Consider the following 24,226-nt stretch of genomic DNA (forward strand, 5'->3'; position numbering starts at 1 on the left):
TTACTGCATGAGTCGCGCGTTCTCAGAATCAGTGTTACTGCTTTCATCATCTTCCTCCTCATCGTCATATTCTTCCTCGGTATCCTCTTCCGAGTCTTCTTCCTCTTCGTCTTCGTCGTCATCCTCATCCTCATCTTCAGACTCCTCCTCTTCCTCGCCTTCGCTCTCCGCCAGCCAATCATCCAGCGACTTCTCTCCCATGCCCGAGGCTGCCGTCTTCTCAGCGCCTCCGTCCCTCAAAGTCGCCACATCCGGCGTAGCCAAACCTGCAAAGGCCCCGCCCGCGGTTCCCACATTGCGCGACGCCTCGCTCAGTCTTTCCGCGGCCGTTGGCACCCTTCTCTCCGAGCTTGCGCTATACGACGTCGCTGATGCCGGCGTCGCAGGCTGTTCTTCCGAGTCGCGCAGCCGTGCGTCCGGCTCTGTGCCCGCTGCTACCCAGTCTGGGAGCGCCTCATAGCCGCGGATGCCGTGAATGCCTGTTACGCCACCGAGAACCAGCGTCGAGGAGCCGAGGAGCAGACCTTTGCGGCTGTCGGATGGGCTGGGCGCTTGCGGAGCAGGCTTGGGTGCAAGAAGGAGCAGTGTCGCGAGCTGCGGGACGCCAATGAGAGAGCGGCACATGCGTGCGCGGTCGCGAAGGTCGTACGAGGTGTCATAACGAACGAGTGCAGCAACGTAGTTCCATAGACGGGCGATCGGGTGGTTGTCTTCGTCAGAGTCGTGGTCGTCGTTTTCTTGCACGGCAAAAGAAGGCGTGTTTGATTGGTGTGCTTCAGTCTTGTGGTTGATGTAGTGTAGATAGACCTTCGCAGCTAATATTACTATTTGGCGTTTTGCTTCTTCCGACTCAGCGGCAAAGTTCTTGAGCAGAATACGCAAAACATCCGGGGCGATATTGTCCTCGCCGCCAAGTCCTGAGAACTCGCCTACTAGCCAGATAATGGTAGCCCTAGCCTGAGGCTCGGTTGCCGAGTCAAGGTTCTTGGCCAAGCGAATGACGGTATTTGTATGGCCTTCTGGATCCTGTTGAATCAGATGGCGGATGACAGTCAGAGACTCCGAAGCCAGTGTACCGTCTAAGCTGGTGATCTGGCCAAGTAATAGACGGAGGCACCGTGAGGCTGTTTGTGAGTCGGATTGTGCGCAACGGCCTATGGCACGCACAGCTTCTCGCTGGAGAATTTTGTTGGAGGTTCCGCGCGCAAAGTGCTCAAGTTCGTTGAGAATCAAACGCTTGGTCTGCGTTGGGCTGTGCGGGAAGATGAGTGTGAGGACTTCGAGTTTCAGCTCCCACACTGGCACAGGGTCTATCGCCCGTACCAAGAAGTGGGACGAGTAGCGAACAAAGTCTTGTGGCCGAGTTAAGCACACGGACACGATATTGTACATAGCAATCTGTTGAATATCTGCAGAGCTGCGCAGAAGGGAGACCAGAGGTCCTATGGACTGCGATACATACTCTGGTGTACCGACATCAACAAAACAGCGCGTGACAGCGATAATTACTCCAGAACTACGGCTGTGAAGCAGGGGCTTGATGCTGTTGAGAAGCAACTCTAGGTCCTTGTCGAGAACAACCTCTTCACTATCGCCGTCTTGATCGTGTGCAGTCTCTTCAGAATCTACTTCGCCGTAGAACTCTTGGAGATCATTGGATGTGTACGAAGACATCTTGGCTGACTTTTTTTGAACTCTCCGTGTTTTTCTTGGGAAGCACTTGCGACTATAGAATGTCAGCATACGGGTTGTAGCGATCTGGCTCCAGTCGTCCATGTCAATAATCTTGCGAACCAAAGAGCGATAGTGCTTGTGTATCAGATCGATTCGCTCCGGACATATCTCCAAGAATGCCATAACGGCGGCGCCAGCCACGTAGTATTTATCAGCGAGCAAAACCGAAAGATACTCGAGCAGAGAGGGCAACTGACTGGGGTTCAGACGGTAGCACTTTGGGATAGCGAGAGCGGCGGCCCGGCGCACAAAGGGACTCATATCAGCAACGCCCTTCTTGATGGCGAGGGTCACGATCTGGCTGATGACAGGCACACGGATACCCGACATGGTCTTGAGGGCAAGGGCGCGGACTTGTGGATTTGAATCGGAAAGCGACTTCTGGATGGTGTTGATGGACAACAGCGCTACGTCGGGGTCTTGCTCGGCATGGTGGACAGTGTATATGTAGACGAGTTTTTTGATTTCGATATTTGGCGAGGCGACGTTCTTGACAATGGAGGAGAAGAATGAGAGCGTCTGTTGATTACGGTACATCATCTGCACAGAGGGTTTCGCGTTAGAAGCAGGCGGAGACGAGCGGTACAGTAGCACCGCCGAAGAAGTTTGAGAGAGGCACATACCTCCAAGACTCGCCGCAGGCCGTCGAGGACATCGCGATCGCTGCGGCTATCCAGCAGCTTCTTGATCTGGTTGCGGTCCAGCGGCCGCGAGAAGCGCGGGTTCAGCCGGGAAGACTGGGCCGCATCAAGGGTCAGGTCTCGAGCTATAAGACGTGCAAAATGACTGATTAGCTGCTCATGTCCATGGCCTAGGCAAGGCTACGAGCACCGCAAAAGTGGAGGCCGCTGGTGGCTTACCGCTTTCTAGAAGCGACGAGATGCGCGCAATTGACTCCATCTCAAGGTGGCGGAGGCGTCAAGGCTAGACTGGCTGAGTATGTGTTGGCAGTTTTGAAGATCGAGAGACTTGAAGCAGGAGAGTGCCAAAGGCGGTGAGGCTCTAATGCGGGCAGTATAGCTTGTGTGGGGCAGATCTAAACCGGGATGCATATACGTACATGCACAACTATAAATATGGGGCATGAGTATGACTAAGCAAAGCTATCCTAGACGCAACCACAGCGATTGTTTGTGCAACTACTGAAAGTATCTTGTGAAGTGGAACGAAGACGTGGCCATCCTGATTCCCTTTACAATGTATCTTGAAGATACTGAAAATTCTGTTGCTTGAAATGAAACATATATATCTTTCGCGACTTTTAATCTCAGATTCTCCCTAATAACACACCAAACCGTCTATTTATGTACTTGTATGCCACGGATGCGTACTCCATGCATGTAGGTTGCATCAAAGTATTGTTGTGTGGTGGTTGGGCTCAGCCTGCAGTTTTCCCGGTTAGAACGAGATGAGCCTGATATCTGTCTATTCCTCGCCCTGATGGAATTCCTAAGATCTTTTCAACCAACATACGACACACTACGCCTATTTCGACAGAGAACAAGATGCCAAAAGCTATCGTGACGATATTATGGAGGCAATTGGTATTGCTGCCAACTTAATTGCGGTGGTCGATCTCACCGTAAAGATCAGCTCGGCCTGTCTTAAGTATAGCAAAGACGTCAAAAATGCCTCCGCCGACATCGAAATGCTCTCTCAAGAAGTCATGAGCCTGCAGAGAGTTACCGAACAGATTCAAGCGCTGCTGAACAAATCGGATGGAAAGAAGCTAAAAAGCTCTATGGGACTAGTTAAAAGCCTAGAGGAGAGCAAGACTAAGCTTCAAAGTATTAGCGATAATCTCAAACCCTCAAAAACTTACAAATTGAAAAGGAAGTTCCGAATTTCAGCCTCATTGAAGTGGCCCTTCAAACATGAAGATGTCGAGAAGATAGTCCAACATTTCCAACAACAGACTCAGATAATATCTCTGACTCTTCAAACTGACCAAACGTAAGACCTTGTTTGTATTCTGTTTGAATGGCTTTTAACGATATTTTCTCTAGGAGACTTATTCTTGGCGCCGATAAGAAACTCGAACATATCGATCAAGAGGCTCAGAAAACCAATGCCAATGTCCAAAAAATCGACCAAGTAGTTACACGCATCGGTGAAACAACGACCGAAATAAGGCTTGGTGTTGAACACATGGACCAAAGTGTTGTACAAATCCAAGAAACTGTTGAGAATTCCAATCAACATGTACTCGATATCAACCAAAGGATGCTCCTGGGTACACTTCCTCTCGCAGGTGGTGCCTCGTTTAGCTCTCGTGACGAAGAGCACAATTCGGCTTGTCTGCCTAACACTCGAGTCGATCTTCTAAATCATGTTGAAGAATGGGCGAGTGACTCTTCCTCGAAAGCTCTTTTCTGGCTAAACGGCATGGCTGGAACCGGGAAGTCTACCATCTCTCGCGCCATTTGCGAGCGGATTTTAAAGACTGGCCAGCTTGGGGCAAGCTTTTTCTTCAAAAGAGGCGAGGCCGATCGTGGCAACCTTTCTAGATTTGTCACAACCATTGCAGTTCAGCTCGCTGAAATATACCCCGACGTTGCCAAAAGCATTGCAGAGGCAATCGAAAACCTTCCAACCATTTCGACAAAAGCAACACAAGAGCAATTTGACAAGCTAATCAAAGAACCACTGGGAAAGTCTTTTCTAGATTCCCAGAGACAGCCTTATCTTGTGTTTGTTATTGATGCTCTTGATGAGTGTGACCAAGATGAGGATGTCAAGCTCATCATTGGCCTCTTCTCTAGCTTCTCAAATGATACAAACCTGAAGGGGAGGCTGAAGTGTTTCATCACTAGCAGACCAGAATTGCCCACTCGCATTGGGTTCAGCAATGTAAAGGGAACATATCAGAATTTGATTCTTCAAGAGATATCGCCAGAAACTATTAAGAACGATATCACTATTTTCCTAAAGCACCAGCTTGCTATAATTAAGACCGAATACAATAATTCTGTATCTGATAATCGACATTTGGCCATGGATTGGCCTGGCATAAACGATATCCGAGAACTTGTGGAAATGACTTTTCCACTGTTTATCTCCGCAGTCACAACTTGTCGATTTCTCGGCGAGCGAAAATTCGGAAACCCTAAAACGCAGCTGGAAAAGATCCTGTCATTGCAAGGAGGAGCGAGAAAAGGATCCGCTCTGGATACAACTTACTTGTCGGTCTTGACTCGACTGACACAAGACTTAGACTCCGAAGACCTGGAGAAAATGGTTGAAAGGTTTCGAAGCGTTGTTGGCCCCATCATACTTCTAGCAAGCCCTCTCTCCAAAACAGTATTGGGGGGTCTCCTTAACATTCCCAGGAAAGTAATCAATGACCAACTAGACTTGTTGCACTCAGTTCTAGATGTCCCGGACTCAGAAAAGCCAGTGAGGCCCTTGCATCTTTCTTTCCGTGACTTTTTGGTCGATCCTACAAAGAAAACGAAAACCCCTTTGTGGATAGACGAGAACGATACTCATAAAAACCTAGCTAACTTTTGCCTGTGCGTCATGGACAAACATTTGCGCCAGGACATTTGCAAGCTTGTGCTACCGGGAATAAAACGGACCGAAGTTGGGGACGAAGTTGTGCAAAGCCACATCCCCCCGGAGCTCCAATATGCGTGCCTTTACTGGATCGAGCATATACAGAAGGGCAAGGTGGTTGTCGATGATAACCACAAAGTTCATGAGTTTTTCAAGGTGCACTTCCTCCACTGGCTGGAAGTCATGAGCATCATGGGAAGAGCTTCAGAAAGCTTGAAGATTATGAAGGCTTTTCAGCAGATTATAAATGTGAGTCTCATGAGGACATCTAAAATACCGTGGCTGATGGTCTAACAATTCATAGCTGGAAGAAAGCCAACAGCTACGAGAATTTTCAGAAGATGCTTTGCGGTTCGTACAGGCCAACATATCAACAATAGACGCCGCACCTCTTCAAATTTACTGTTCAGTCATTGTGTTTGCACCGGAAGGTAGCTTAGTTCGACAAAGGTTTCGAGGTCATATGCCTGAGTGGATAACTCTAGCCCCAAAAACGGAAAACAAGTGAGATCCTTGTCAACAAGTTATTGAATGTGAGGGGTCGGGGGTGAATTCAATCGCCTTTTCCCCCAATGGAAAACTAGTAGCCTCAGGATCATCGGACCAAACAATTCGACTCTGGCGCAGTGACGATGATGCTTGTGTTCAGACGCTTGTGGGGCACGGCGATAACGCAAGCTCAGTCTCCTTTTCCCCCGATGGAAAACTGGTGGTCTCGGGATCAGGGGACAAAACACTTCGACTATGGCGCAGTGACGATGGTGATTTTGTACCCAACTCGCAAACTTTAGCCAGCACTCAACTGGAGCCTGATCCTTCGTCATCAGATATCGTCATTGATAGACTCTCGACTCCTCTCAGTGTTTCAACACAGCATAGCAGCTCTTACATGGCAGCCTCTACTGATCCTCTTGACAACATTGCTATTAGTCAGGATGGTTGCTGGATTTTATGGAAAAACTTTCCAGTAATTTGGCTCCCTGTTTCTTTCCGGGCTTACTCTCCCTCGTTCAGGAGAAGGTCTGTAGCAATCCGTGGATCCACTATTGTTATTGGTTGTCCATCTGGGAGAGTAGTTTTCATGCGGCTGGAAAATTTATCATTCTTAAGTGGTTTGAATAATTCGTAGGGTACATTAGTCAATACACTATTATCTTCAATATCAGCTCGAACTACGAATTTTGTTACCCATCATGCCCTATAACTTCATTGAGAATACGTCAAGTAGTTTTCAAGTCTCATGTCATCTTGATAGATGCATGACTAAAGGAACGTTTTGCATTCGCCCTTCGTGTAACCTAAATAAAACTTCGCAATCGACACTTTTATCCTTGTACCACTTGCCAAGTCCAACATCATTGATGACTAAGCACCGCGACACTAAACTCTAGCCTAACTCTCAACGTCATCAAGTCTCTTGTCTCCTCCAGTAATAACATCTACTTCTTGTCTCATCACGTCTTGTACTCAGCAAACTCACTTCATCAAATGAGTTTACGTCTATGGTCATGACAATCTCCCTTGGTCCTTATACACCTCCAGACCTCCAACCTTCTAATGGCTGATACACCCTCGCCACCGACATTTGCTTCATGTGGTCACGCCGATCTACACATGCCCGAGCCTATGATTCTATCGCCAGCATCCGCAGCACAACTTCTTCTCTACATCATCTCTAATCACACATATCCACTCACTCTCGTCGTGGGCTCCACCAAGGAAGAGTTTCTTCGTGTGCTAGTCCGCCACGTCGAGGCTTCCCGAGTCCAGAAAATTGTCGGCACGCAGGCCATGAACGCACACCCGCTGCTAGCCGCAAGTTTGTTCCAGATCGCAGTGGCCAAGCATATCCGACTTCTTTTCACACCGACTGTCTCGCATTTACGCGCCTATCTCTCCGTGTTTTCGCCACTTGATTCCAAAGTCTCCTCTCCCCCGGTATACAACGAGGCTGCTGCGTCGGCTGGGAGCCGCTGGCTTGTTGTCTATGGCATGTTCAATATCCATCGCAATACAAGCGAGTGGAACTCGCAGGGCATCATGAGTAGTCTTTCAGTTCTTGTAGATGCCGCCTCGCGCGCTGGTTTCAGACCTGTCATCGTTGAGCCCCATCCAGAGGATCCAAGCATAGAAGAAGATGCAGATGCAACGACCCCTGGGGAAGCTGACCGAGACTATGACGCTCAAGACTACTTGCAGAAAATACGGGCTGAACAAGTGCCGCTGCTAGGCTATAAACAGAGCAGCGACGTGCATCTGTCCAAGAGAAGTGTTAGCCTGGGAAGAGTTGCAGAGAGATGGTTCCATTATTTTAGAATGCAGTGGAGCGAAGAGACGAATGCTGGCGATGGTGAGATTGAGCGAGAGTATACAAGTCAAGAGAACCTGGCCATGACGCAGGCGGATGAATAAAGGGCCATGTGAATATATTGCATGTCGAGACCTCGAAGAAACCGTATTGTACGCCAAACATCCATATGTCCAAACAAATAGAACAGAAAATAAAGTGAAATTCAAAACTCCGTGGTATCTTTCCGCCCAGCCTTCAAGTACAGCAAAATGAAAAAGAAAATAAGACGTCAAAAAGAAAGCAAGCCCAGGACAGCACATGGCTAAATTGCCTGCTCCATCTCCGTCATGTACAACTTTATGTGTGCCTCCATCTTGAGATACTCGTCGTAGGCCGCATGAACTTCGCTTTCGATATTTTCCTTGAGGTCCAACATCTGCCCAACACACACATGTTAGCACGAAAACACCATTATAAACACATAAATCACCAGCACGATGGCGACCGCGACCGCGACCCCGCGCCCATCCGTAGCACTCACCTTTTTCTCAGTCTGCTCAATGCGCACCCGGCGCCTCTCCATCTCCTTTGCCTTCTCCGTGCGCTCCTCAGTCAGCTTTTTGTGCAGCGCGCGCAGCTCCTCCATTTTTTCCTTGGCCTCCATAGCCTTCATCGTGCTCTGCTCGCGTAGTTTTTCCGTCCGCTCCGTCCACTTTTGCAGCTGACGCTGCAACATGGCTTCGGCTCGCTCAACCTCGCGCACATTGTTGCCACGCTCGGAAAGCGCGTCACGCTGGCGCGAGTTCTTTGCGTTTTCTTCTTCTTCTTTGCCCAGCTCTGCGGCAATTTCGTCTAGCATCTTGATACATGACGCTACGTCGGCCGACACTACGGTGAACGAGTCGGCGCTGGTCTGCAGCGCGCGTGCGCGCCGGTCCAACGCGTCAATGTGTGCGCGGTCGCTGCTCAGTGTATTGCCTAGATCGGACAGGCTGGCCTGCAGGGCTGATGGGCTCTGTGAGGCATACGGCCGCAGCTTAGCGCTGTCTTGTTTAAGCATGATCTTGGTAGCCGTCTTTGTCTCCAGTTCGTTGGCCATCTCGACCTTTTTGACCTTGGCCTCCTCAAGCCGCATGGCCACCTTTTCCTGGTTGCGACGTAGCTCCAGAAGTGTCTTCTTGAGCTCCTCATTGCGCATCTGCTTTTCGCGCACCTGGACCTCCATGGCCTGACGATTTACGCGCATTTCATCCAGCAGGGCCTCTTTATCCTGGTTCTCAACATACAGGGTTTCGATGCGCGACTTGATTTTCTGCGAGCGGTTGAAGTGCTCGTCAATGACGTTGGTCTGGCTTTCGCGGAAGCGGATAAAGTTGATGACGTAGCTGAAAATCTTGACTAGGCGCTCGTGCGAGGGCTTATAGAGGTCGTTGAAAGAAAAGTCGTTGATGCCGCACTCGGTCAGCAGCCGCCGCAGCGACACGTAAAAGCCCATGAGATTGCGGGTGTCCGCCGGGATGATGTCCGAATACTCGCCGCAGACATCCCCAGAGGCCGCGCGCATGGCCGGCTCGACAGTCTCGCGCGTGGCATTGAGCAGCAGCTCGGCAAACCACTCGAAGATCTGCTGTACCTGCACAGGGTTGGGCTTCTGGAGATTCCCGATAGTAAAGGTAATGCCGATATCCGTAATGCAGCCGACAATCTCCTTGTCGGAAAGCATAAACGCATCGGGCTCGGGCTCCTTTTTCCGGTTGCGGCCTTGCTGCTGCTGCGGGATAATGCTCATCCGGTGATTGTACGCCATGTTTGCTGCTGAGGCTCTTTGGCGGGGGACTTTGATCTATTGTCGGGAATTCCTGAGCTGCTATGTTCGCTTCGAGTTGATTGAGGTGGTGTGCGGGGAAGATCAGGATCTATGGAGGGGTCGAAGGGGTGTTCGTGGGCTATCGCTTGTTCCTTGAGGGTGGAAGACTTGTGTCGGAGTTAATCCCACGCTTTGATTTGTCGAGGCTCTGCGTTGCCAGGGAAACCCTGGTAAGCTAGGGTTATATGCCATTACTAGGGTTCAAGACCACAAGCTTCCTCTCATTCAGTTTCTTTTTTGGCTTTCCACTCTTGATTCAAGCTTAATGGTACACAGTTATACAAATCCCTAATTTACATCGATGGCATCATTTGCTCAGGTCCCAGCTTCTCCTCCGGTAGTGTCTCAGCGTGGCCTAGAAGCTCTGCCTCCACCATCTTCCACAGCTCCTTCTGGGCGTCAACGTCGCCGCCATCACGCTTCGTCTTGGAGATGCTGGCCGTCTTGGCCTCGGTCAGCTCCGACGAGAGGGCGCGCTTCTGATGGCGCACCGTCTTCTCAAGGAACTTGGCTACCTCGGCGGGCGTTTCCCACGTGCAGATACCCTGTCCAGCTTCAGCCAGACGGCGGGTTTGACCAATGTGACCGGCGCGGCCGAGAACGCCTGTAAGAAGAGTAGCGGCGCGGAGACTAAGATGGAATCACTGGTTAGAATCACATAAATAGAAAACATTAGAAGAAATAATTGAGAAATGAAAGACTTACCTGTCGTCGTTGGCCGGAATGGGGTAAGTCACCCACGAAGCATCAGCGTCCGTATCAATGTAGCCAATGGTGGGAATCTTAGCAAGACCGCACTCATAGAGAAGAGTGTAGTTCTCAATAGGGTTCAGGCACACCACCAGATCGGGGGTAAGCGGTCTGCTGTCATCCACGTGCTTCTCAAAGCCGGGCAGGAGCTCATCACGCTCATTGACTGCATACACCTTCAGGCCCTCCAGCAGCCGGTCTCTGTTGGTGATGGAGCCAGGTGTCCAGCGCGTGAACAGGTAGCAGGCTTTGGCCTTGGTGGCCGCGCGCGAGACAATCTCCATGTGGCCCTTGCGAGTGCCGACAAACAGAATCGTGCCTCCGCGGTACGCCACCTCCTCCACGACGCGGGCGGCACGGCGCAGGTGCGCCAGCGTCTGCTCCAGCGAGATGATGTGGATGCCGTGGCGGATACCGTAGATGTAGCGCGAGTTGGCCGGGTTCCACACCTTGGCGTTGTGGCCCATGTGCGTCTGCGCCGCCATCAGCATCTCGAGGGTAACCTGCTGCGCTGTCGGTGGCGACTTGAGCATCTGGTTCGGCGAGTACGCCACGTTCAGGTCTGAACCCATCTTACTCAGCTGCGCGTCAGCCCGCTGGTTACTGCTGTGCTCCTTGCGGAAGGCCCGGTTGGTATCAGTGTCGGCGAGCTTCATGAGCTCCTTGACCAGAGAGTTCTCGTAGGAAGCGACAGGCTTGCCGGGGATCTTGGGGCCCTTGTCCTCTTCCTCCTCAACAGCCTCTCCAAGCTGGGCCGGCTTAAGGCCCCGGGTCGGGGCCTGGGCGTTGGGGACGGCGGCAACATCCTTCGAGGTCGGAGGGGTTGTCTCGGTAGTCAGAGCACGGGCATAGCGAGTAGTCGAGCCCGCAGCGAAGCGGCGGCCTATAAAAAAGAATTGGCTATCAGTCTATGACTCTTCTCATTCCTGTACATGTAGCTACCGGTGCTGGTAGATTTGCCAGATAATATTTACCTTGCCGGAGAAGCGCGTTCCGTATTATCATTTTGAGTATATGCGGGGCGGGAATCGCAGTTGGTCGTCGTCCACGCTCAAATCCAACCCAGCATCTTGCACTGAAGACGGGCGAGGCTATCGGGAACCTGGTGATGCGATCAATTCGAGAATTTGCAGTCACGTGACCTGGTCCAAACTTGACCTCCAGGCTTTTTGAGCAATGCACGACCGACTGTAGCAGCGATAAAGCCGTTCAACAACTAGATTTATATACTTCTACATGGTGACCACTAAATATATAGCTCTGCTACTTCATTCGCAGTATTGGCCGGTTGAAATCTTCCTCTGTTCACCTTCTTGGAGCATCATGTTGCTAGCCTTCAATGCAGGCGAGCACAAATCCGCCGGCTGACTCCAGCTGGCGAGCCCCACTTTAGCTTAAAGATACCATGCTAAGTGCCAACCGCCAAAAGATATCGCCAATGAACGCAATCATTCACTCTGGTTAGTACATACACAACACACACGAGTACCAATCTACGCCCAAGTTTCTAGTGAATGAATAAATGTAACTTTCTACATCAACTGGGTATGAAGAAAAGGGGAGTTGAGACAAAGAGAAGAGAGGTATCGCGACGAGACAAGGTGATAGAAAATGCACCCAAGACCAGAGGTGAATATAGTAACTAGTCAAAGGCAAGGCATTGCTATCCAACTTTGAGAAGGGAGAATGTGATGAAGAAAAAGAGGGAGGAGGATAAAATTCGTTGTTAAAACAGAGATAAAGAACAGAAAATCAAGTCAGCAGGCAGACAAGGGTGGGTACAGGAGAAGCAAGAGACATGAGCAACATGGGCAAAAATAAAAGGAACTTTGGCATCGTAACATAAACAAGATTATGTTTTTGGCTTCCCTTTTTTTCAGCTCTACCGGCTTGTCAGGCGAGAGATCGTAAACACGCCGACAATGACAACAGAGAGGGCGACAATGGCGCCAGGGAGCAGCAGCTCATTAGGCACGCCGGCAATCACCTGATCTTGGACATTGGCATGGTGATGGCGGTGGTGGCCGCGAGAGCGACGCGATCTGCGGTCGTTGGAGTCATCGTCAGACTCGCTCTCGGATGTGTCGTAGTGCTTGCGGCGCTCACGAACGGCAGGCGCAGGAGCAGGCGCGGCCGGGGCCGACTCGTGAATAGGGTTAGGCGCCTGATCGGGGTCATGCACGAACAGGTCAACCTTGTCTTGACGGCGCGATCGGGCCATGATGATGGCTTCGAGCAGGTCGTTATCAGTGGTGATAGAAATAGTATCGCCCTCGTCATCCAAGTAGCTCAAGGCATATCCAGTACCATCGACTTTGCCATCCTCAACCATGGGAATACCACCAATGATATCAACATCTGAGCCCAACTTAGCAGATACGTTGGCAATAAATGTCTCGATACCCTGCGAGGCAGTGACTTGTAGACGGTGCACGCGGCCAGACGGGGCCTTGAACTTGAACGGGAAGGGGATATCGGCAGGGGACATCTGAGCAGCAGCAGGCGAGCCACCTAGCATAGAGTGAGAAGGTGAGTCCATACCAACATGAGACGCCGAGTCGTTGGGAGCCAGACTGTCGTTGATGCGATCGCGGGTCATGTCCGGGGACATAATACGGGAGCCCAGGTTTGTGCCATGATGCATAGCACTTCCTTCAGCGGAAACCATAGACTCCGTCTCGTGGTCAAGAGACATCCAGAATTTGTTCCAAGCGGGACCCTCACTATCGCCGCTAGACATTGTGTTGATTTGCTCAAGAGTCGCGTAGGTCAGCTTCAGAACGTCAACCATGCCGACAATCTCTCCCGAATCGTTCATGACGGGAAGGTTAAGGTAATGGCCATCTATTTTAAACTGTTAGCACTGAATCTGTTTTGGGTTGGGGAAAATATTCATTGGTTGACATACCATGCATCTTGCGCAACGCAGCCTGAATAGTCATTTCCATAGGAGCGAAGTCGGGGTGGGGAGTCATGACACGCACGACACTGCAGGTGTTGGGATCCAGACCAGGAGCAATGACACGAAGGACAACGTCCTTGCTGGTAAAGATACCGGTGATTTGGCCCTGGTCCTGCACCAGCACGGCAGTGGTGCGGTTCTCCTTCATCATGGCAGCAGCCTCCTTCACCGATGTGCGAACACTGACAGTGACGGGGGGCATGCCAGTAAGAACAGACTCCAAAGTAGGGCCAGACATCTTGGTGCGCAACGCCTCGACATACTGGATGATTTGCTGAGGCTGGCTAGATCCTAGCTCTGATTGCACACCCTCCAGTGCGTCATACAGCTTGCGCGAGGAAGCATAGGCGCGCTCCAACTTTTCCATGGCGTCGTAGAAACATTTAGTAATATCCAGAATACCAGAAATATCTTGGTTCTCGTCCATTACGGGGAGATGGCGGAATCCCTTGCGCACCATAAGGTCGAGAGCATCAGTTGCGCTGGTGTCGGTCCGCGCACACAGAGGGTTCTTGGTCATGATCTCGGCAATGGTGACGCTGTTGGCCTTGAACCCAGCGCCAACTACACGGAATGCCAGATCCTTGGCGGTAAAGATACCGGCGATGCGGTCATCGTCATCGGTAACAAGTACGCAGTCCTCTCTCTTAGCAGCCATCAGTTGAGCAGCCTCAGCAACAGTGGTGGCGGGCTTTATCTGCAGGGCAGGGCTAGGCTTCAGGGCCAGAACGGTGCCTGGAGGCGCCTTTCGTGAGTGACGAGCGCGGGTAGTGAGATGCTTCTTCTTGGAGAGGTCGCTCTCAAGTTTACGGCGAATGGCCTATATGCGAACGGACCAAGGGTTAGCATGCTATTCCTTATCTGTCGTGACGCTTCCGATGACCACAGGAGCCAAGCCAGAATTTGACAACAGCCCCGCCACTTTTGTACCCGCCATTGCAATACGATGATGTGTACAAAAAGGAGAGCAGGTGATATCGTGAAAGCCTTTGTCGGGGCAATCGGTACATACCTCATCGCGCTTGGTCTGCTTCTGGCGACTAGCACTGACTGAGGCGCCAGAGCTTGGCTCGGCGGGCGGTGGGTGGACCTCGATGGGTCTCGGGATGTTGGAGCCAGGGGCCGGGCTGTTGGGATGGTTGCTGCCGGCGGCAGAGGGTGAGTTGGTGGCGTTGTTGAGGATGGACGCCCGATCCCGGGTTCGACTAGGTGTGTTGCGCATGGTTCCCGACATTTCCCGCGTCTCCTTGTCTGGAAGTGCGCTCGCTGGTATTCGTGGTAGAGTAAGGACGAACGATGGTGATCGGGAGGAGAGCTACCGAGACGGCGTCTTGTCCAAGCTTGGATAGACAAAGATGAAGATGCGAGGGGCCAACGCAGCAAAACCAAGAAAAAAAAAGAAGAAAATAAACCCTAAATGCACAACAAAAGCAGAGAGAAATACCAGCCCAGTAAAGACAAGAAAATATCAGCCGCCAACCACGGTTATGCAATTGGGTGCAGGTTGCAGAGAGAGACAAGCTGAGGAGCAAGAGGGAGTCGAAAAAACCAAACCTAAGGAGGAGCTGAAGGAGGGGAAACAAAAAAAAATGGCGGGACTAGGGTTACCGGCTATGAGCCTGCCGAGAACCCTGAAGCTCACCGACATGGCAACCTCTTTGAATGCGCAGCTGCCCATGGTACCTACTTCGTTAGTCGGAGCCTCCATGCGAAGGTCAGCGTAGGCTGTGAAATGTTGCAGTTTTTCTTGACAGCCAAACCTGCATGCATATACATACACAACTAACTGTAGTATTAGTCGCCGACGTCATATGTTAGCACTACTACGATTCATCCTGCTTCAACATTTTATAGCTAGTAGTGCACACAAGCCTAAATACGAGACACTACACTATTTGCTGACACTTGGGCCAGGACAGAGGGTATAAAAGTATAGAATATCGCCAAATCAGAGCATTCATACTTCATCACATACACTTGTAGTTACAGGTATCTTTGTGAGTGATCTTACTCGTCTTTAGACCCTTGTCTGGGGTGGGCTGATATCACGGCAACCATCTTACTGATTGGTTCTTAATGTTGGCAACCTAAACAGCATTACCTACGATCACATCTCGTCCCTTTTTTCCTCTTCTGCGCAATGCTATCCGGTGCCTGATCTCCCGTTGTCTCCCAAATCCTTCTTCTCCTTCAGCCACTGTGGCAACAACATCCAGGTAAATGAGGCTTAGACAACACGAGCGTAGAAATGTCTTGCAGGTATAGACATGTCCCTAAAGCTACATCAAAACTCACGCTAAAGGGAGATCAAGGGCGAGAGGTTAATCCTGATTTGATAAGAACAAAGGACTTTTTCTGGCTTGTCACACCTGAGAAACAGCTGTGCAACCCTTATTTTAGTCTATAACCCTACATACTTCATCTTGGATGTACCCAACACGCTCATCGTTCGCTTTGCAAAACGAAGATTTAATCACTGCGTGGTTTCATGTGAGAAAGTAGAAACTACACTTCCAACGAAGCAAAAGAGAAACAATCTGTGCCTAATGTGCTGGTAGGCCCATCCCTGCGTCACCATCATTACAGAGTCATGTGGGCTCATCACATACAATACTTGTGTACTTCTTCAGAGGCGCAGCCTTGTGAGATTGTTCGTGTTAATTTCCATACCAGGGGTTTTGGTAGCCTGGTTTGAAGAGCGTTGTCGTGGCACGCGCCATATGGGCCAAGAACACATGGTTAAGAAGTTAGCAAAGAAGGGGGTGACTTGTTCGCCAGATCAGTAGGGATGGAGCAAGCCGAGTGGAAATGGAGAGCGCATGAGCAAAAGTTGGCATATTTGGGCTATATGGTTCGTTGCTCAGGCGGCAGGTTATACGGGGTCATTGTTTCTGGTCACGGTATAAGTAACTATATGAGAGGTGATGTTGGGTGTGTCGTGTCCGCTGGACTTGATTCTGTGCCAAGAGAGAGCACCACCAGGGCGCGTAGTATTTGTAAAGCTCAAGACATGCCGCCATGCCCGTCAGTAGGGCTGACTGGCCGTGCTGATGCATGCATTGTTTTTACTTGTACAGGCAAATACAAGTAGACATAACCAGCATAAAGCCAGAGAAAAGATGACTAGCATAGTAGGGTGTAGATTGAGAAAGAGGGCCAGGGAAGACAAAGAGACATGTGTGCCGGAAGTTTTATGAATTGAGAAAATAAACATGTTCCCGCACCGCACTTAAACAAGTATAACTACCATCGTTACATACTGGCAGAGTTTATCCAGGGGTATGAATGGGTAGAGTTAGTACAAGTAGATCTTAGACCCAAGTTGTGCTTATGCATGAGCAAGCATACAGATCAGATGAAAATAACAAAGCTGCAAAAGACCAATATCTGCGATCTACACAGCGGTGGTTTCTCTGGGCCTATTAGAAAAACGGCTTTGATAGCGAGGGAGCCTGAAATATGAGCAATAGTAGAGCGGAAAAAACCGAAATGAATGGCGACAAATCCCAAGTCAGGCGCAAGTAGCTAAAAAAAACCAAGTTGGACAGCGTGATTGTGAGCGGGGAAGGGAAAAGAAGACGTGTGTTGATTGGATTGATTCGTGTTGATTGAGCTTTCGGCGTCCCGTCGTCGTTGGGTGAACGGAGCTTGGGTCAGGAAGATGTATGGAGGAAAAGAAGATACACTATTGGGTTATAGGCAGGGGTAGCTCTTGGGTAGATGAGAATGTAAATAGGCCAGGAGCCTCGAGGGCATAGAAAGAAAAAAGTGATGACAACGCAATGTTGTTGTAGTAAGTATTACAAGCACTTGCAGTGGAACAATTCGTGTGTATGTAGTTAACTTAATATCGATAGTTGTATCATGCGTTAGTTATCAGATGGATAACTAGCTATATATTCTGATTCAACTTCCTGCATGCAGCTGATACTGTTGCCACATGTCCATCATGTTCATGTCAAAAACCACCAACTACCTTACCCGTACATGCGCATTGGCATTGGAATTGGGCTCTGCAACGTACAACGAAGGTAAATCACACAGTAGTGTCCCCGCCTGGAGATTACATGGTCCTGGCGTAATGCCCGGTAACCCTGTGTGCCCGTGGGCAATTTACAGAAATAAAAATCCCAAGCGTCGGGTCGGCTGTTGCTCTTGCAGATACAGATGCACCTGCAGGCTTAAGAGGTTTTCTTTGGGGACCGTGCTCGCCGGCAATGGTGTGTCGATGGATGGATGGAGGAGTAAAGCGACTTGCACAAGTATTGCAGTCCACCGCACGCAGCCGAAAGGTTGCCAGAGGACTGACCGCTTGTACATAGTTGTAGGCTTCACGAAGGACGTCTTGAGTAGGACAGGGCTGAGAAGGGGAAGGGGATAACCAAGAGAGGAAGTAATCAGGGGTTGCAGTGCGCCCAAGTCAGGAGATTGTGTAGATTGGAGGAAGAGTGTGAACCGAGTTCTGGGAAATAGTGATAGCGAGGCAACTGTTTTTGAAACAGCCATGAATAAGGAGGGGCTTGGGAGGGAAATTGGAGCCATGTGTTCTGGAACAATGGGCTATTGTGCTGTAGATGAACAAGAATAAAAGGGTGAAGATATGGCGTACAAGCATATATGGGGCGCGTGGCTTTGTGTGAGAATCGGCACTTGTAGTGGAGGGGATTAGCCAGGTGGGTGTTTGTGCATCTGAGGCTGCAAAGCGTGTAGCGAGAGGACACAACGAATGGTCCAACTGACAAGATGATTTTTTTTGATTGCACAAGAGAGAGCAAAAGACAACGGGCAACAAACTGGCCCAGTGAAGCAAACAAGGATGGGGAGCATCTCCTGTTGTAAGTCAGGGCATGCTTAGTCAGGGCAGAGTGCTTTGGGGTTGAGTTCTATGCCATATGCACGTTGTGACACGTCCGTTCGTACAGGTACAATACACATGTGTATGTGTGTGGACATGTGCGGATATGTGAGGGTGAGCTTGTATGCAAGTGTGTGCGGATATGTATATTTGCATACAACAGAAGTTAGCTAGTTACATGGGAGAACAAGGGGCACAATGCACAAACAGCAGGTGCGGTGGTAAGTGGAGTCGAAAAACCAAGTAGAGCAAGAAAGGAGACAAAAGAGGAAGCAGCGGATTGGATTGGATTGGGCAACCGCCAAATTTGCTGGAGCAACCAAACATTGACTACCAACGACGCTTGTACAAGTATTTGTGACAACTTGGAACTTGGAGGTAGCGGCGCCGTTGGCAAGTTGCGAAGAGCCTGGAATAGGAACCAAAATAGGACAGGAGGCCCACTCAAAGCCTGGCTTGGCCACGACATCCGATTCGCACTGCAGGTCCCTCTCACCCCGTACATACAATTACCCCCATACACGCGAATAAGGGAGGAGTTTCTTTAAGGTGGAAGGCGAGGCTGGGATGTGAAGTAACCACTTTGGGTCAAAAGAGAAGAGCCAAAAAAAGAGGGTGCAAGGTGGACCTTTTTTTTTTTCGAGACCACAGGACTAACACGCCTTGTTGCACTAGACTCACCCCGGCCCAACCCTGGTCGCCATAGCAACATGCAACCCATGGTAAACAATCGCGAAGACGAGCTTCTGGGAAAAGACCTTCGTTCTGGGCTGACTGCAATTACACTTGAAAGAAGGAAGAAAAGAGAGCTACGGGTCGGCCTTGGAGCAGAGAATTTCCTGGCAAGTTTCTGTTTCGTGTGCTTTCTTTTTTTTTTTTTTCCTCCCTATGCTCTCCCTCCTTCCCACGACGCCCCCCTCTTCTCTTCTCTCCACGAGACCAACACAGCACGCCACGCACAGTTGAAATCTTGTTGTCGGCGATTGAAGTGTCGTTGTCCTTTCTTTCTCCTTTATTCCGGTCTTGCTTGTTCCTCAACCCGTGCCTGCCTTTTTCTCAATTCCTCGTCTTCCAGGCGCATCGTGGAAGCGCCCTTGGCCTCGAGCTCTATCCTGTTCTGTCTTGCGCCTGCACTTTGTGATTCCTTGTTCGCACCTGCAGCTTGCATCTGTGGCGCTTTTTTCTGCCCTTTCGCTCTTTCCCGTCTTCACTCACCACGGTAATTAATTGCCTTGTCGGCTGCAAGCTCTTGCCTTTTTACTCTTTCGCTCCTGCCTCCGTTCTCTCTCGCGATAAGCCCACCCACAAATTGTCGCTCTTTCCTATCTTCTTTCCCGCGACGACGCTGCCGACGAAGATTTTTCCTGCCAATCACGCCTCACGCCAGTTTTGCTTCTCTTCATCTCCAGCTTCTCCTGAACCGCCGTATTTTCTTCACCATCGCCTTGCCACGCACTGTGTCGCCTGACATTCGCCTCCTCGATTCCGCGACCTGCCTCATCGACACGCTTTTCGGCCGACGTTCCTGCCGCGTTGCGTCCTGGGCCCTTTGATCGCTGTCAGGGGAGATCACTGTGGCAGTGCCACTGAAAGTGACAGTTTCAGCGTGTCAACGCCTGCTATAGCTGCGGCTCTGGCATCGCGCTCGTCGTGCACTACAGTGCCTACCCGGCTATTCGGTGTGGCTGCGAGATTGTCTGCTCGGTGTTGAGCTTTGCAAGGCGCTGCATTGCCACGAGGCCACCGAACGGAGATAGCAAACAGCCCATCTGCCGGCCTGGCTGTTCCGACCATCTATCCATTGTATTCTGCGTCCCTCGTTCAACATGATATCATCATCAGCACACACTCCGGCGAGTGCCATTCACCAAAACCGACAGCAACTCCTTCAAGAGCGTCGACATAAGCGCCAGCAGTCGACGCCAAATGCCAACTTCGACACTATCCGTATTGCTCCCCCACACCCGCAGCAGTCAATGGCGGCTCCCAACTCGGCAAGCCTGCATGCCCATCGACAGTCCATGGGGCATCGCCGTGGCCTGAGTCTCGATACACGGCGCCAGGTGCTCTCTAACCGCCAAGTTGCTGCAGCGGCTGCAGCAGCTGCCGCCGCCACCACCACAACAGGACCCTTATCGGTGGGCATGGTACATCCTACCTCATCTCCCGTTGCCTCTTCCATCCAAGAGCACCGCATGATGGTGGGTCGACCGTTCATCATGTCCATGGAGCAGGATAACTATCTTATATCACCTCATACGACACCTCACTCACAGCGCTTCGATACAGGTGCTTATGACACCACCCCGATTCAGTTTGACAGCAGCTTCGGTCCCCACATGGGTCTACAAAGTGCCCCGATTGTGGGCAAAGAATTCAATTTCTTCACGTCGGATAGTCCCTTGGGTACTCCATCGTTTGTATACGCCGAAAGTCCCACTGCTGCTGGTAATTGGCTGCCTGAGGGTAATGCGCAGCCTCAATCTCAGCCTCAAGCCCAATCTCAACTTGAGACCCAGGCTCAGACTCAGGGGGGATTCCAACGACACACACGTCGAATCAGCAACGGTATACTTGATCGTGTCACCAAATTTGAGACCATGGGCATGGAGGGTCCTCAGAGCCAAGACCCAACGCAAGGTCAAACTCAGGATCAGGGACCTTCTGGAGACGCCACCAGACCGACTACGCCTACCAATCAGAATGTGGCTTGTAAGTTGCTTGATATCCTTGTCGTGAATTGCACACCCTCGTTACCGCTCCTGATGAGGCATGCATGTTTGTCGACGAAGCTGAACATGCTCTGTGTTGTATCTATTGCCTTGACTAACAACTGCAGCACATACACAAACATCCTATATGCCCCCCACGCCCATGGAGACACCCCAGGACCGACAGGACCAAGAAGGCCAACAAGTGGTGCAACAGCAGTCTGTTCCGGCGGAACTACCTGGGCAGCAACACCAGGATAACCAGGCGTTACAGAGCCACCACCAGCATGATGTCTTCCGGCATCCACCGCCACAGCCTACTCCAGCCAGATTTGAGGATGGCTATGACGAGTCAATGGAAGAAACTGTCAAGCCAATTCGAAAACAGGCCGCTCGCCCTTTAACCTCGTTCGATGAGATGCGTCAACAGGCTGAACAGCCTTCATTATCACATTCACATTCCCGCTCGCAATCGCAATCGCATCCTCAGCCCCAAGCCCAACACCGCGGCCATGGCCACTCACACTCGATTCATTCAGTGCACTCGGTTTCACATCCAACCATGCCCAACACACCCGTAAAGCAAATGTCATATGGTGACCCTGCAAACATGTCACAACCGCCATCGGCCGGGTATCTCAACATGAACAACGTGAATACCGAGTTCATCAAACTTCAGGATCAATACGCCGGTATCGTGAGCGCCGATGTAACTCAGTATCATCACGCCATGATGGCCGGTATGATGCCTGCTGGCCCGATGCCAGGCATGATTTACCCGGCAAAGTCTGAGATGAATCCTCTGCACGGTCTCTCGCTACCTGACTCACCTCTTGATTCTCGCCGGGGATCACCTCACAGAAGGAACGACTCAATGGCTAGCATGGCTAGCGCAGCGAGTATTGCTAGCATCAATATCGAGGAGACTAAAACAGAAACAGGTGTAACCTTGGAAGACATTGCTCAATACATCCAAGGACCCGAAGCCGACAACAAGTACAGCTGTCTTTTTGAGGGTTGTGGTAAGCGCTTTGGGCGCAAGGAGAACATCAAGTCTCACGTCCAGACACATCTCAACGACCGGCAATACCAATGTCCGACATGCCAGAAGTGTTTTGTTCGCCAGCATGATCTCAAACGCCACGCCAAAATCCACACAGGAATCAAGCCGTATCCATGCGAATGCGGGAACAGTTTTGCTCGGCATGATGCGTTGACACGGCATCGACAGCGCGGCATGTGCATTGGCGCCTTTGACGGAATTGTTCGCAAGGTAGTCAAGCGCGGACGGCCACGCAAAAAGCGCCCCGACCTGGACACCCGCACAGAAAAGTCAGCCCGGACGCGGAGAAAGAATAATCTGTCGATTAGCTCCACCTCTTCGTTCTCGTCTGAATCGTCTGGGCCTGAGTCGCCGCACAACGACTATGACATGGACGATGACCAAGGTTTTGACCTCCTGGACGTCGCACTCCCGCCTGACTGTGTCATCCCTGGTGTTGCGGTGCCCATGCCAGTATCAACGGGCCCTACTACCGGCGTTGCAAACCCTGCCATGATCGCCATGGCGCATAGTATGTCACTTCCCGAAGACTACTCAGGGACGCACACAGTCGTGGCCAGCCCGCACTCATACGTTTCGCCTGACACTATTCTCGATGGCGTAGTCGCCCGCTCCTCGCCGCACATCAAGAGCGAATACAACACGCCGCCCGAGCTCTCTAAGTCCAAATCGCCTACCCCATGCAGCCGGATGTTTGAATCCGACGGCGCCGCGCCCACCGGGACCCACATACCACCCCCCTCCAGCTCCACCGCCGCCTCCTCCGCTACCATCCCCACATGTCTCCCGGCGCTAAGCGACGCGCCGTCGCTACATCCCACGCTCCTCGACGAGTCGCTCATGACGTCGCTCCACGCCAACGAAAGCGGGGGCGGCGCTCCAACGCCGTCAGCCAGCACCAGCGCCGCCAGCGTCAGCGGCTCGACCACGTCGCTGTCGCAGAGCACGACGCTGTCCGAGGACGACCTGCTGATTGGTGGCTTTGGCGGTGACGGGCTCGTGCTTGACCGTGACGCGAGTGTGCTGATGATGCAAAAGTTTGACGAGGAGTTTGAGGCTGTCAGCATGTTCCCGGCGACGGACGACATGTTCTTTAGCGCAACGTGACACCTAAGGTGTGGCAAACAAAGAAAAGAAAATATATGAAAGCCTGTTGGCTTTTTTGATGTTTTGTGTCCTTGTTTTCATTGCTGCTTCTCCCGCTATTGCGTGGCTTCAAAATCAGACATGTCGCTTCGTTCGTTCCTGGTCTTCCCCTTTTTCTTTTTTTTTTCTCTCTGGTGCCTGTTTTTTGTCCTGGCGGTCCTCTTTTTTTTACGAGCGGGTTTCTTTGGGTGTTGCTCTTTTTTTCTCTCTTATTGTTGTACCTAGGAGATCCGTGGGTGACCCTCCTATCCTCTCTTTCTCTTGTGTTCCTAATATCCTTCTCCTCCCTCCATCTCTGTCGTTTGGTCCGCTCGTTTTTTTACTGCTTTTTGTGTTGCTTTTTTTATTACTCTTCGACTCGCTGTCTTCCTTCGCATCTTCCGCCGCGCCTCATTAGGCACTCCTCCCACGCCGTGTCGCCCGGTTCTTCCTTCTCTCTCTACCTCTTCTCTGCGTATTCTTTTTTCATCACTTTTTTTTTCCTACTCTTCTGGTCGGTTCGGGTACGTGGAGAGTGTCTCCCCGGGTGTTATGTGTCGTTTTTTTCTTCTTTTTTTCTGGTCTTGTTTTCGATTTGTCTTGTGTTGCTCTTGCTCTTCCATGGGTCTCTTTTTTTTTATTTTCTTCGTTCTTCGCTTTGCTGTTCTTCTCTCTTCAACCGCACTCCGTTTTTTCCTTTGCTTTCTTTTTTAATTGCTCAGCTTGCTTTTGTCTTTGGTTCTGCTTCAAACTCTCTGTGTCTTCTCCTCATCTCCTGTCCTCCAGCACATATCTCTCCTTCTACCTCTAACATCTGTACTCTTTTTTTCCCTCCCTCATCTCGCCCCTTGCTGTTTTTTTCACCGTCTGTTGTTATTCATCCCCCTTGTCCGCTGCTCAATCTAGTTTTTACAAGATAGTCGATAGAGAAGTTCATACTTGGTTATTGTTGTCATTGTTTATTTGCTAGTTGGATCTTGATCTTGTAGTTGTTATGTCGAAGAAATGTTTCCTAATGTGTTACGTACTGACATGTAGTTAGAGGTTCAATCATATTCTAGGGTTAGTTAGTGAACACAGCCCTCGTATCACCAATCTCTTTTTCCATAATTAACGTTGACGACAGCATAAAATCACACCACAGTATTTGAACAAACTTTTGTAAAAGGCACACATTTCCACAACTGTAAAATTTGAGAAACAAACGTCCTCCTAATTCCCAACCCACGTACTTCACATAACTCTACCCAAGACTCATCTCTTCCTTCTATTTAACATCCAACTCGTCCCCGCTCTCATCCTTGCGCACCGATT

General features: G+C 50.7%; 7 protein-coding genes across 7 annotated transcripts; 3 read left to right on the top strand and 4 right to left on the bottom strand.

Moving 5' to 3' along the window:
• Positions 1-2,634, bottom strand: BROUX77_006682 (uncharacterized protein; the record flags this gene model as incomplete). The annotated part of the gene is made up of 3 exons (XM_073751693.1): positions 1-2,274; positions 2,358-2,500; positions 2,595-2,634. The coding sequence occupies 3 exons, from the start codon at positions 2,632-2,634 to the stop codon at positions 1-3; spliced, it is 2,457 nt and encodes an 818-aa protein (XP_073602829.1).
• Positions 2,635-3,265: 631 nt separating this feature from the next.
• Positions 3,266-3,691, top strand: BROUX77_006683 (uncharacterized protein; the record flags this gene model as incomplete). The annotated part of the gene is made up of 1 exon (XM_073751694.1): positions 3,266-3,691. One exon carries the CDS (start codon positions 3,266-3,268, stop codon positions 3,689-3,691), a length of 426 nt encoding a protein of 141 aa, XP_073602830.1.
• Positions 3,692-6,846: 3,155 nt separating this feature from the next.
• On the top strand, positions 6,847-7,701 carry BROUX77_006684 (uncharacterized protein; the record flags this gene model as incomplete). The annotated part of the gene is made up of 1 exon (XM_073751695.1): positions 6,847-7,701. The coding sequence occupies one exon, from the start codon at positions 6,847-6,849 to the stop codon at positions 7,699-7,701; it is 855 nt and encodes a 284-aa protein (XP_073602831.1).
• Positions 7,702-7,901: 200 nt separating this feature from the next.
• Positions 7,902-9,386, bottom strand: BROUX77_006685 (uncharacterized protein; the record flags this gene model as incomplete). Its single annotated transcript, XM_073751696.1, has 2 exons — positions 7,902-8,015; positions 8,121-9,386. 2 exons carry the CDS (start codon positions 9,384-9,386, stop codon positions 7,902-7,904), a joined length of 1,380 nt encoding a protein of 459 aa, XP_073602832.1.
• Positions 9,387-9,739: 353 nt separating this feature from the next.
• On the bottom strand, positions 9,740-11,201 carry BROUX77_006686 (uncharacterized protein; the record flags this gene model as incomplete). The annotated part of the gene is made up of 3 exons (XM_073751698.1): positions 9,740-10,076; positions 10,152-11,079; positions 11,171-11,201. The coding sequence occupies 3 exons, from the start codon at positions 11,199-11,201 to the stop codon at positions 9,740-9,742; spliced, it is 1,296 nt and encodes a 431-aa protein (XP_073602833.1).
• Positions 11,202-12,078: 877 nt separating this feature from the next.
• Positions 12,079-14,392, bottom strand: BROUX77_006687 (uncharacterized protein; the record flags this gene model as incomplete). The annotated part of the gene is made up of 3 exons (XM_073751699.1): positions 12,079-13,040; positions 13,105-13,978; positions 14,171-14,392. The coding sequence occupies 3 exons, from the start codon at positions 14,390-14,392 to the stop codon at positions 12,079-12,081; spliced, it is 2,058 nt and encodes a 685-aa protein (XP_073602834.1).
• A 5,447-nt stretch (positions 14,393-19,839) lies between these two features.
• On the top strand, positions 19,840-22,894 carry BROUX77_006688 (uncharacterized protein; the record flags this gene model as incomplete). The annotated part of the gene is made up of 2 exons (XM_073751700.1): positions 19,840-20,725; positions 20,853-22,894. The coding sequence occupies 2 exons, from the start codon at positions 19,840-19,842 to the stop codon at positions 22,892-22,894; spliced, it is 2,928 nt and encodes a 975-aa protein (XP_073602835.1).
• Between the last annotated feature and the right edge of the window lie 1,332 nt (positions 22,895-24,226).

This window comes from Berkeleyomyces rouxiae (assembly GCF_048999995.1).
Source record: "Berkeleyomyces rouxiae strain 22BRR77 chromosome Unknown BrBRR77_ptg000009l, whole genome shotgun sequence".
NCBI classification, from domain to species: Eukaryota; Fungi; Ascomycota; class Sordariomycetes; order Microascales; family Ceratocystidaceae; genus Berkeleyomyces; species Berkeleyomyces rouxiae.